Source organism: Brassica oleracea, unplaced genomic scaffold (genome assembly GCF_000695525.1).
Source record: "Brassica oleracea var. oleracea cultivar TO1000 unplaced genomic scaffold, BOL UnpScaffold00629, whole genome shotgun sequence".
In the NCBI taxonomy this organism is placed as follows: domain Eukaryota; kingdom Viridiplantae; phylum Streptophyta; class Magnoliopsida; order Brassicales; family Brassicaceae; genus Brassica; species Brassica oleracea.
In genome coordinates this window covers 145,901-159,429 of record NW_013617429.1, presented here as the reverse complement: position 1 = coordinate 159,429, position 13,529 = coordinate 145,901, and the positions used below count along the sequence as shown (strand labels likewise).

At 37.0% G+C, this 13,529-nt stretch overlaps 3 protein-coding genes across 3 annotated transcripts; all 3 read left to right on the top strand.

Moving 5' to 3' along the window:
- Positions 1-3,147: 3,147 nt before the first annotated feature.
- Positions 3,148-7,413, top strand: LOC106319840 (squamosa promoter-binding-like protein 7). Its single transcript, XM_013758240.1, has 10 exons — positions 3,148-3,805; positions 4,393-4,565; positions 4,676-4,902; positions 4,981-5,055; positions 5,159-5,266; positions 5,578-5,695; positions 5,821-5,956; positions 6,141-6,294; positions 6,378-6,935; positions 7,114-7,413. Exons 1-10 carry the CDS (start codon positions 3,309-3,311, stop codon positions 7,411-7,413), a joined length of 2,346 nt encoding a protein of 781 aa, XP_013613694.1. The 5' UTR covers positions 3,148-3,308.
- Positions 7,414-9,128: 1,715 nt separating this feature from the next.
- LOC106319828 lies at positions 9,129-9,586 on the top strand. Its single transcript, XM_013758219.1, has 2 exons — positions 9,129-9,302; positions 9,380-9,586. The coding sequence occupies exons 1-2, from the start codon at positions 9,129-9,131 to the stop codon at positions 9,584-9,586; spliced, it is 381 nt and encodes a 126-aa protein (XP_013613673.1).
- A 518-nt stretch (positions 9,587-10,104) lies between these two features.
- On the top strand, positions 10,105-13,505 carry LOC106319827. Its single transcript, XM_013758216.1, has 10 exons — positions 10,105-10,172; positions 10,276-10,563; positions 10,631-10,807; positions 11,176-11,472; positions 11,555-11,680; positions 11,753-11,950; positions 12,023-12,276; positions 12,474-12,678; positions 12,756-13,061; positions 13,146-13,505. Exons 1-10 carry the CDS (start codon positions 10,131-10,133, stop codon positions 13,503-13,505), a joined length of 2,253 nt encoding a protein of 750 aa, XP_013613670.1. The 5' UTR covers positions 10,105-10,130.
- The last annotated feature ends 24 nt before the right edge of the window (positions 13,506-13,529 follow it).

The following is a 13,529-nucleotide window of genomic DNA, read 5'->3' as shown; positions in this document are numbered from 1 at the left end:
CTTCGGGTTGTTCTAGATGGCTGTTCCGCATCGTATCCTTCAAAACGACATCTGTCTTCCTGAATCTCTCTTCTTTGCTCTTTCACCTGCTCCAAACCTGGAATGATGTCAATTAAACACGAATTAGGACTGAGAATTAGCTCAATGCACACATATAATGGTATTAAAAACACCATATATCACATGTGCACAGAACAATGGCTTAAGTGTGAGATTCGGATCAATGAAAAAACGGTGGTGTCTCATCAGCAACTGATTGCTGAAATTGAATTACAAGATGAACTTCAAAAAGGTACGTTCTTAATCTTCTCTTTTTCATTTTGAGCACTTTTCAATTCAGCTTTTAATCTTCTCTTTTTCATTTTATCTAGAGTTCGAGCCTCAGCTGCACTTCCAAACCTGAGACTGAGAATGTTTCATGCAAATCATGTTCTAAACAAGGTACATGTTCTTATTTAGTTATTTATTAGGCTGAAAATATATCATGTAAATAATTTTGCTATTTGAATCATGTTTGCAATGCTTCTTGACGAGATCATGTCCTAATCATTTACTTTCTTCTGCAGGTTATCTTTGACGTTGATGCTTGGAATTGGAAAGAAGAACATGGTGGATTATCTCATTTGTTTCTGTTTTGAGGATTTGTTTCTGTTTCAAGAATGATTTTAGGATGTTTTTTTCTGTTTCAAGAATGATTTCAAGATGTTGTTTCTGTTTTAAGGATGTTTGGGTTTGTTTTAAACGCTTAAATTTATATTTCTTGTTATAATTTCGGTTTTTTCGGGTTAAAATCCGAACCGAACCCGATTTTTCGGGTTAAAGACCGAACCGTTCTTAATTCGGTTCTGTTTCTGATTCTGAAAAAAAAAATAAAAACCGAACCGGATCTGAAATTAACCGAACCGATCCGATCCGAAATTCAGTCGGTTCCTAATCGGGTTACATTTGGTCTAATCCGAATAACCTGAAAACCGAATAACCCGACCCGACCCGAACCGAGGATCCGAATGCCCAAGACTAAATGTCGTCATTTTCTCTTGGGCCCGGACTGGCCCTATCAAAAACTGAGCTAATCTCTCAATTTTTCAGCACATATTCTCGTACCACACCCACCCAATCACTAGACATGTATTATTGCTATACAGTAGTTATCACATGGTAAGTGGAAGTACGTGTCGACATTCCTATGGTGTTTGACTTGGAACCAAGCCAAGTTCTACCATTATTCTTGGAGAAGATAGAGAAAAAAAGAGAGCTCACGTCCCAAATAACACTGCTCCGACGTCGTTTTCGATAACGACTGATGAACCATCGGTTTCCTCAAACTCGCGTAGCTTGCACTCGACTTCTCTCTTTAAGTTTTTTAAACTAATGTAACGCGTGCTTGTCACGCCCCAACACTCCTACCTGGCTCTAGGGATGTTAACATGGGTAATTACACTAATAATGGGTTGGGTTTCTACTCATCTAAGATTAATTGGGTAAACCATGAGTATTAATTTTAAAACCCATATTTATGTTGGGTAAATACAAAAGGGCAATTGTGTATCCATGAGTTTTTAATTATATATATAGATTTTTACCATTTTAATTAAATTATATAAAATTTGCAAAAACGTTTTTTTCTTCGGAACCAAAAAATGAATTTTTCTGTCAAAACCGTAAAATAAATTTTCTCATAGAAACCAAAAACGAATTTTCCCTCCGAAACCAAAAAATCGAGTTTTTCTGCCGAAACCACAAAACCGGGTTTTTCCGCCAAAACCATAAAACCAAGTTTTCCGCCAAAACCGAGTTTTCCCGCAAAAACCACAAAACCGAATTTTTCCGCTAAAACCGAGATTTCCCGCCAAAGCCGAAAAACCGAGTTTTCCCGCCAAAATCGGAAAACCGAGTTTTCCCGCCAAAACTGAAAAACGAGTTTTCCCGCCAAAACCATAAAGATTATTTTTCCCGCAAACCGCAAAAATCGAGTTTTCCAACCAAAACCACAAAAAAAAAATTTACCGACCAAAAACTGCAAAAAGAAAATTTTCCGCTAAAACCACAAAAACAACTTAACAAGTTTTCTCGTTAAAACCATAAATGAGTTTTCCTGTCAAAACGATGTTTACTGCTAAAACCGCAAAATGAGTTTTCCGGTTAAAATTGCAAAATAATTTTTTACCGAAAAAACGAGTTTTTCCGCCAAAATCGTAAACGAGTTTTTGCGCTAAATCAAGTTTTCTATAAAATTGTAAAATCTTGTTTATATATTAAAGCTCATATTAATGATATTAATATTTTACATGAACTTTAGAGTAAATAAGATAATAGTTTAGGTACCCATGGATAAACCTATACCTTATTGGGTTATTTTCTTGGTTTGGATTTCAACCTTGATTTTTCTGGGTTTTTGCAGATTGGGTATAAACTGGGTTGGGTTATTTGTAGGTTGGGCTGGGCTGGGTTATTTTACCCAAAGCTAACATCCGTCTCACAGAATCCTTACCCTAAATCAAGTTTATAAAACCTTTTAAACTTGTTTTCACTAATCTTATTTTAACTTATTTTAATTAATATAATTATTTTGTTTTCAACATGTTTTTGCATTTGGTTTGGGACACAACTACAACGATTTACTAATTTTTATGAAAACGGTATTCTTCAATTTTGACAAAAAAAAATAATGATAGTATATGGTTTTGTGTCACTAATGATCCATGCCCTTTCTAGATAAGTACCACTGAAATCATAAAATTAAATTATTAACTAAAAATTACCCTATCGAATCCTATATACCTTCAAAATTACATATCTTACCAATTGTGAATTTTTTTTGACAAATATATTTTAGCGGAATTGTGTCCCTGAAAAATGTGATATAATTGGGGGGGGGGCATAATATAAAAACACCAGTCAGACAGACGTATAAAATTTTAACCTCATTTTAGCTTTTAAAAAGTGTAGGTTAAAGTTAATCACAGTCATATACTATTGTGTCACAAAGAATATGTCAAAAGTTAAGCACCAAAAAAGGGGAATAATATGTGAATAAACTATTACAGCACGATTAAAACTAATCATGATTGCGTTTATTAGTTCAACAAGTTCATGTTCATAAAAAAATTCAACGAGTTCACGTTCATAAAAAAATGTAGAGTAGTGGTTGAGATAATTTATTTGATTTTGCCTTAGAAACGCCTTTTCCCAGATTTTAAGGACTAGTTTGCAATTTAACCCAAAACCTTCAACCAAAATCACCAACTTCCTCAACAACCGATGGGTCCTTAAACGATTCGAAGACGCAGCATCAGATACAATCTTCTATGTCGCAACCGCCATCACCGCCGGAGATGGATATCCAACCGCCGGCATTGCTCGACGACGATCCATCCTCCGCCACGTGGGATTGGGGAGATCTCCTTGACTTCGCCGTAGACGACGACCAACTACTCTTCTCTCCCCTTCCTCCGGCGATGATTACGACGCAATCTGAATCGTATCCTTCTCCAGATGAATCGGGCTCGGGCTCGGATCGGGTCAGGAAGCGTGACCCGAGGCTGCTCTGTTCCAATTTCGTGCAAGGGATGGTCCCGTGCTCGTGTCCGGAGCTCGATCAGAAGCTCGAGGAGGCCGAGCTGCCGAAGAAGAAGCGGGTTCGAGGCGGGTCGGGCGTGGTTAGGTGTCAGGTCCCGGGTTGTGAAGTGGATATAAGCGAGCTCAAAGGGTACCATAAAAGGCATAGGGTTTGTCTCACGTGTGCTAACGCTAGCTCCGTTGTGCTTGAGGGAGTGGATAAGAGATACTGTCAACAGTGTGGAAAGTATGTTCCTTTTATTGTTAATTTGATCCTATGCTTTATGGCTTAACAGATACATACAATAGTAGAGTTGATTATCAACACGGAGTCTTCAAGATCTTGATTGATTCCTGTTGTATGTTTGAATTGATTATGAATCTATCTTTAGGTAATCTATCATAGCCATTGTGTTAGAAGTCCTGGTTCAAGTGACCGCTGGGACGAAACTAATATTACATGTGGTTTCGACCCCTAACCTCTTGGTATTAAAAAAAAAAGAGATATTAGATAAAGGCTTATTTTGCCAAATAGCCAAAAAGGTAATTAGTTTTTTAGTGAGATGTTAGAGAGAGGTAGGAAGAGAAATGAGGAGAGAGGGGGTGTTTTTGGTTAGATAGTGAATTTTGTGTTTTTTTTATGTATATAGGGGGCAATTTCCCATTAGATAACTTGGGGAGAGACTGTTGATCTGTTTGAATGATTCCACAGATTTCACATATATATCCAAGTCTCTTTGTTTTGCACTAAGCTGAGCTGAACCGGTTCAGTAGTCAATATTATTAGCGGGAAATATATCATTCCATGCTTATAGTGAGTAAACTGTATGGCAGGTTCCATGTGCTCCCGGACTTTGATGAGGGAAAACGCAGCTGTAGGAGAAAGCTAGAGCGTCACAATAACAGGCGCAAAAGGAAACCTGTAGATAAAGGAGGAGTTGCTTCAAAACAACAGCAAGTGTTATCACAGAATGATAACAGCGTAATTGATGTTGATGATGGCAAAGGTATACCTGAACAGCACAAATCATAACTTCATGTGATTTCTTTGTTAATGCTTAAGTTCTCTTGGAATTTTAAGCTGAATCCTATTAAATATGTTATTAACTTCAAGCAGATAATACATGCTCCAGTGACCAGAGAGTGGAACAAGAGGCTTCATTGATTTCTGAAGATCGGAATATTCCCACTCAGGGTTCTGTACCCTTTCCCCATAGCATCGACGCAGACAACTTTGTCCCTGTTACAGCTTCGGGTGAAGCTCAACCAGATGAAGGAACGAATGACACAAAGTTTGAACCTTCACCTTCCTGTGGTGACAACAAAAGTGCTTACTCAACTGTGGTGGGTTTCTCTTCAGCCATTCTGACATCAAAAACTTCTGTGTGCTTTATGAACTAACTTTTGTCCATTTCGTTGCAGTGCCCTACAGGACGGATCTCTTTTAAGCTATACGATTGGAATCCAGCAGAGTTCCCACGGAGACTACGTCATCAAGTATACTCAAGAATTTTGCATTACAGTTTAGTCTTCAGAGACTATGTTTACCCTTTTCGACATCTCAGAGAACTAATTTTCGTGTGATCAATTGAATTTGCAGATATTCCAATGGTTGGCCACCATGCCTGTTGAGCTGGAGGGCTATATCCGTCCAGGATGTACAATTTTGACTGTCTTTATCGCAATGCCAGAGATTATGTGGGCGAAGGTACATTCTATTATCTTTTACTTATCGTTTTCATGTTCTTGATGCTATAAAACAATATAAAAATCGTTTCTTTTCACCTATTTTATAATGGTGCTCTAGTTTCTATGCCCATTTTCCCTCTTAATTACTATATACACATTTAAGTTCTTACGGGTTTGTGTGTCCTGGAGTTCTTTTGTGTCTGCAAATTGTGCATTATCTGGAAGCTTGTATCCTAGTGGGAGAAAATATCAGCTTAATATCTCTTCCCTGCGAGTCCTCTCTTTGAATTTTCACTGTAATAATCGTTTCCTATTTGTTCCTTTGAGCAGTTGTCTAAAGATCCGGTGGCATATCTTGATGAATTTATTCTTAAACCTGGAAAGATGCTATTTGGAAGAGGCTCGATGACTGTATATTTGAATAACATGATATTCCGTCTTTTGAAAGGCAAGATGATGTGCTTTACTTTTTTTCCTCTGTTTTTCTTATTCCCTATCATACAAAATACGCATAATCTTGTGAGTCAGACATTATTAGTGTAAGTTTATTCTTATATGTTTTGGTTTTGACAGGTGGAACAACTTTAAAAAGAGTTGATGTGAAATTAGAGTCACCGAAACTTCAGTTTGTGTATCCAACATGTTTTGAAGCTGGAAAACCAATGGAACTCATTGTTTGTGGACTTAACCTTGTGCAACCCAAATGCCGGTATGGGTATCAGCCCTTGTTTTGATCTATGCTTCGTGCTTCTCTGGCATGTTTTAGTCTGTCAGTTATTATATGATGGAACTATATTTCAAGAACTCATCATGTGTTGGTTAGGTTTCTTGGGCTTGTGACCACTGAGATGACCTGGATAGGAAAGAATAACATGATAATGGTTTCACTGCAGGTTTCTTGTGTCTTTTTCTGGGAAGTACTTACCACATAACTATTCTGTTGTACCTGCACCGGACCAGGATGGGAAGCGTTCTTGTAACAACAAACTGTACAGGATAACTATTGTGAATTCTGACCCTAATCTCTTTGGCCCTGCATTTGTCGAGGTATCCATTTGTTGAAAATATACATTTTTTACAAGCAACTCTGTTTCTACGAATAATATGGTTCTCCTCTAATCCATTTGTAGGTTGAAAATGAATCTGGCCTATCAAATTTCATACCTCTAATAATTGGAGATAAAGCTATCTGTTCTGAAATGAAACTAATAGAGCAGAAGTTCAATGCTACACTCTTTCCAGAGGAACAGGACGTTACCGCATGCTATTGTTCTTTGACTTGCCGTTGCAGGGATTTCAAAGAGAGGCAAAGCACCTTTACTGGCCTCTTGTTAGATATTGCATGGTCAGTGAAGGTGCCCTCAGCAGAATGCACTGAACTAACCGTGAACCGATGTCAGATAAAACGATACAACCGAGTGTTGAATTATTTGAAACAAAGTAGTAACTCGCCCTCAATCTTAGGAAACATACTGCACAATCTGGAAACTTTGGTGAAGAAAATGGATCCAGGCAGTCTCATTCACAGTAAATGTGACTGCGACGTGAGGCTTCTACATGAGAATATGAATCTAGCCAGAAAGCAGCAGAGCGATGAAGATTCAAAGGTGAATCCAGTTACATCAGCGTGCTGTTGTGAGAGCAGTTTTCATAAAGACAAACCATCAAGAACATTAAACTTCAATCAGGTTTTCTCACTAACATCTTATTTCACTTGTCTTACACATTTGGATTCTTGCTCCAGTACTGATAGTTAGTTGTGTGCTTCGTGATATCTTTATGAAGATACGTTAATGGATTCTGCGCAAAATCTTACTCTTTTAAGTGGTTTTGCATACTAACATTCCCTCCCCTTTGTGTTTACAGGATCCGGAAGCAGGATTAGATTGTAAGGAGAGGATACAAGCGGCTACACCAGATACTGGTGGAAAAGAAACGGATCCTCTTTTAGAGAAAGAGATTGTTATGAACGTAAGTGACATAGGAGACTGGCCGAGGAAGTCCTGTATACCAATACACTCTGCCCAAACAATCAGGTCCCGTCAAACTGCTTTCTTAATCACTACATTCGTTGTCTGTTTTGCGGTCTGTGCGGTTATCTACCATCCAAACAAGGTTGCACAGCTTGCAGTGGCGATCCGAACGAGATTGGCTCACAAACTTTGATATAAAGTTCAATGGCTTAACCGATGAAAGCGTGTTCGTTAAAGAAAGCTTGAAGTGAGCTGTTTTAAAAAAGCTTGTCTCAGCTTTCAACAGGGCTCAGCTACAGCTTCGCAGATCAGATGAGTTTTCCTTGCTCTTTCTCTGTGTTCATCTTCTTCCCAATTTCTTAAAGACTGGTGGTGGTGCTTCAACTGTAATAACAGGAAATGGTCTGCTCAGTGATCTTATTTTTCCTCATAGAATAGTGTTATATATAATGGGGTTTGCTGTAGCTGACTGTGTAATGTTTGTTTTTGGTCTAAAAAAGATTCTTGGACAAATCATAATCGTAATTTAGTCTTATATACATTTGTTCTGCTTCAAGCTATGGTCAGATACTGATCGATAAACTGGGTTGAAAACAAATCGAGATACTCGAAAGAGTAGATTTGAGAGGCTGCTTTGAGAGTTTTGCTTCTAGACTCGATGATATGAACCAATCTGCGCTTTGAAGAACAATGGAAGAAATGGAACACACCTCCAAGTTGAGAGAGCAACACAAAAATACCTATAACCACTCAAAGATTTTATTGAATGTATATGCTTCCTGGTTACTCTTTGGACTCATTTGATTGATAAAGCTTCCTAATATACGTGTGCTAAATCTTAAACATGGCATTCAATTACTTTAGCAGGAAAGACTCAAAGATATACGTGTGCTAACATGCAATGAATCATTCACCTTTCATTTTTTTGTGGTAAAATCCAAATGAAAAGGAAATAATGCTCAAATTTCTAATTTAGTGATGGATTAGTCATCAAAATGTCATTATCACTTTGGTATATGTTTTGGTGTTTTTGGTTTGGTACTTAAGGTATGTGGTTCCCGCTAACGATAGAATAAAGACGAGTGTTTTGAAGCTTTTTATCAATAAAACATCATTGTTCTTATTATCTGGTGCATTTTGATAGGAAGGATAATGTTATCACATTCTCGTTTTATAGAATCTTATACTCCGTAAATGCATGATAATGAAATGGATGGGCATTTATGTCACCGGGTTTTTTTTTGGATTATCCAAATTCTTGGGAGATATTTTATAGTTTCTCAAACTAAATACTTTAAGATATAAATATGACACCTATGTTGATTTATACTCCTTCCTTTCTGAATAAGTGTCACTTTGACACTTTTCACACAGACTAAGAAAATAGCGGAAATATATATAAGTTGTTATTAATTACATCTTTTTGACCAATAGTATTTGAGATAAATAAAATTATTTATAAAACCAATGCAGTTTGCAATTAATTTTCAGCTGAAAGTAAGTGTAATTTGCATTGAAATTGTAAAGTGGCACTTTTTGGGTAACAAGAAAAAAAAGCTAGAATGACACTTATTATGAAACAGAGGGAGTAAATAGTTTCTTGTTGTTTAAACATTAAAATTTAGTCAAAAACTAAATTATATTGAAGTATTAAATATGAAAAACTCCACCAATGTGAATGTTATTTTATACTCCATGCATTTGTTTCTTTTTTTCCCCTCAAACTTCCCATTTAAACTTCAACATTTTTATAAAATAAAAAATGAAGATATTATTCTCTTAACCTTCTAAGATTTATGTCCATATCTGAAGTAGTTACAGATCTTGATCTTTCTTTTTAAATTGCAAACAAGAAACAAAATTCTCTTGAATTTATTCTTCTTCTTGATGTTGAGTCTTAATTGCAAGATGTTCTGGTTCTTGCTCGTTCTAGTCATCACTATTCTAGGACTCTTGGGTCATAACTTCCCCTGTGTTGGGTCTAGCCCACACCGTATTCTAGTGGACACAGATGTCGACACAGACGATATCATCGCTCTCTTGTACCTCTTGAAGCTCAACAAATCAGAATTCGATCTAGTCGTGAGCCTAAGCACATTGCACTTCATGTACGCTCTACTCTTAACTTTCTTTAGTTGATTTTCTGTTTTCTGAAACAGGGGATTACATTGAGTGCAAATGCTTGGACAAACGCTGGACATGGAGTGAATCAAGTGTACGATTTATTGCACATGATGGGTCGTGATGATATTGCCGTTGGTGTTGGAGGTGAAGGTGTGATTCTTGACGATGGAACTATTCTTCCCGACGTTGGTGGTTATCTTCCCATCATCGATCAGGTTCTTCTTCTTTCCCTCAGTTTTTAACATATAATTAGTTATGCATCAGTTTATGATTTTGAACATGTTCCTAAAAGTGTTTCAAAAAAATAAAAAATAAAATGTTCCTAAATAATTTGCCTAGTGAATTTAAACCTTAAAAAGTTTGTTTCTGGCGATCACCAGAGTAACAATATAAACCGAGTAGGGATGAAAATTTATGAAATAAAGTAAAAATGATGAGAAAATAGTGTAGAAAAAGAATATAATAAACTTTTCAGATAGATTGTTACAAAAAAAAAAAACTTTTCAGATAGATTGCAATAAATAATCAAAAAGATGAATAAAATGAATATTTTTTCTTGTAACTTAGAAACCTACAATTTTTATAATGTATATTATTATTACAATTTAAAATGTATCGTTTTTTTTTTTTTACAATTTCTTAATAAACCTACTACAAGCTTTAAAAACTTTTGCTTAAGGTAAAGTTTTTTATATAAATTTTCATTTTTTATTTCAGGGGATGGCAACAGCAGGAGGATGTAGATACAGACAAACCATCCCAAAAGGTCGTAAAGGCTTACTAGACATGGACTCCAATTATGGATTTCGTAAACATTTTCTTCCTCAGGTATTTTATTGTCTTAATATTATCTAGGTGAATCAGCTAGGTCACCCACAATTTTCTTGTTGAAATACAACTCATTATATTCTTGAATATTATGGGAAAATAGGGAAACAGAAGATACACTCCTCTCCAGCAATCAACAGCACAAAAAGTGATCGCCAACAAAGTTCTTGAAGGTCCAATAAGCATCTTCTTGATGGGATCTCACACCAATCTCGCTCTCTTCGTTATGTCAAACCCTCACCTCAAACATAACATACAACACATATACATTATGGGTGGTAGTGTACGGTGTCCAAACCCTACCGGATTCTGTGGAAACTTGTTCACAGATTTCACAAGTAATCCTTACGCTGAATTCAACATCTTCGCTGATCCTTTTGCTGCTTACCAGGTTTGTATCACAGTGATGTGTTTTTGTATTTATAATGTGTTTATGTCATGTTTTGTGTCCAATTTAGGTATTTCATTCAGGTATTCCGATAACTCTGGTTCCTCTAGATGCAACCAATACAATACCCACCAACAAGAAGTTTTTTGAGACATTTGAAAAGAATCAAAGAACATTTGAAGCTCAATACATTTTCAAGTCTCTGGAAATCATCAGAGACACTTGGTCACCCGAAGTCTTCTACTCGGTAATATTAACACCTACCTAGTTTCATATGTATCCACTTGGAGTGCAAAAAATCAATAATTACCTTATGACTTGGCTTAGCTCAGATTAGTTGTTTTTAGCATACTAGTGTTGCATTTTATGTACTATAACTTAGGTGAACTATTTCTATGAAGCTATTAACTGAGTTGTCAGTTATCTTGAGGTTATATTAATGGTACAAGACAAAGAATAGAATCCATAGTTTCGACTCGCAAGTTTTAGCGATCTTTTACAAAATATTTGCGTTTAATGTGACAGCTGAGATGAAGTAACTTGTAGAGTAATCTTTCCACATGAGGAAACGTTTCCTCAATATTTATGAAGTTGATTAATTTGATTAATTTTCAGAGCTACTGCATGTGGGATTCTTTCATGGCTGGTGTTGCAGTTTCCATCATGAAAAACGCTGGTAATAATAATAACAACAACAATGGTGAGAATGTTTTCGCGGAAATGGAGTACATGAACATAACCATTGTTACTTCAAACGAACCATATGGATTAACCGACGCCTCAAATCCATTTTTTGACAAACAAATAACTCCAAAGTTTAACCTAACCCTTGGAGGAGTTCACAGTGGTCATGTCCAGAGTGGTTTGAACGATCCAATCTGCATGCAGAGAAGAGACAAAGGAAACTGCAAGGTCCATGTGTTTTCCTTATAATAATCTTGCAATTTCAGAGTAAACAATGCACTTAAGCTCTCTTTTATTATGCTTACATTAGGATGGTTACACAAAAGAGACCACCGGACCTGATTCAGTTCAAGTCCTTGTCGCGACACGAGCTAAACTCAACAAGAAGAACTATAAAAGTGAACTGGATAGAGAGTTCTACGTCGATATCTTGGATGTTAGTCTTTTATTCTACTTTTAAATATGTGATAAATGGTTTGTGTCAGAACATAACTTATATCATGAACAGGTTTTGAATAGACCTGAAGAAGCAGGGAGGTTTAACTTATCAACTCAGTTTCCATACTATAGAGAAGAACGATTCACACCAGACCTTAGCACTACACAGCTCGGCAAGCCTGTTATTTTTGATATGGACATGAGCGCAGGAGATTTCCTCACTCTCTTCTATCTCCTCAAAGTTCCTGTGGAGATTATAGATTTGAAAGTATGTTTTGTAGGGGTTAAAAACGATTTCTTCTTACACAAGTAACTCTCTCATCACTTGTGAAATTTACAGGCAATTATTGTCAGCCCTACCGGCTGGGCTAACGCAGCGACAATAGATGTGGTCTACGATCTGCTACATATGATGGGACGTGACGACATACCAGTAGGTCTAGGATACTTGCTAGCACTGAACCAGTCTGACCCAACATCTCCATCCGTTGGAGATTGCTTGTACGCCAAGGCCATTCCTCAAGGCTGTGGAGGTTTTCTTGATTCCGACACTCTCTATGGCCTTGCTCGTGACCTCCCAAGAAGCGCTCGTAGGTACTTAAATATGCACTGTAATAAACTATATGCAGTAGTCTATGTTTTTTTTTTTGCTAAATTTTTTTATTATTATTATTATTTTGTAATAACATTGTAACAACTATATGCTAAGTGCAGTAGTCTACGTTGTTATATGATATACATTAGGTGACGAAGGTCTCTATATATTTTCTACTAACAGTGTTGTTTCTCAGATACATTGCAGAGACCTCAGTGGCACATGGAGCTCCGAGGAACACTGATAGTCCTGAACTTAGACAACCTCTGGCACTCGAAGTTTGGAAATATCTGACCAAATCTGTTAATGAAGAGTCTAAGATCACTGTACTAACCAATGGACCATTGACTAGCTTAGCCAAGATCATCTCATCAGATAAAAACTCAACCTCACTTATCAAGGTAATAATCTTCTGTTTCTTTCTCTGATTTTTTAATATAAGTTCTTTAGTTAAGGGAGCTTTTTATGTAAAGTGCAGGGAGTTTACATAGTGGGAGGACATATAAACATTAACAAATCAGACAAAGGGAACATATTCACGGTTACTTCGAATGCATACGCCGAGTTCAATATGTTTCTTGATCCTTTAGCAGCTAAGGCTGTTCTCGAATCCGGTCTAAACATCACACTCATCCCTCTAGCCACCCAACGCAACTTGACTTCTTTCCACATGATGCTCAACAGTCTCAACTCTACGGTTCAAACACCTGAATCTCAGTTTGTGCACCGGTTGCTCGACAGACTACATGCTCTCCATCAGGATCACATGAGCTACAAGCATGTGGTTGAAAAGCCTTTTAGTTTTCCGCTTCCTAATAAAGATGATCTTGTCTGGTTTTTAAACAAACCCTTTTAACTGTTGTTCCAGGGGATGTTCTTAGGAGAGATTGTTGGAGCATTGTTCTTGGGAGGAGACCATGCAGTGTTGAAGCCAAAACTACGAGATGAGCAAGTTAAAGTGATCGCAGAAGGGTCTGAATCGAAAGACGGTCAAATACTGATCGATAAACTGCATGGAAGACGAGTACAGATTCTAGAAAGCATCGATTCAAGAGGCTGCTATGAGAGTTTCGCTTCAAAGCTCAATGACAAGAGACAATCTGCAGTCATAGGAAGCTTTGAAGAACAAAGAAAGAAATGGATCACATCACCTAGCAGAACACTAAGAAGAAAGAAACGGACCACACCGCCTAGCAGAACGCTTAGAAGGAAGAAATGGATCACATAACCAATAAAGGATCTGTGAGTAAGT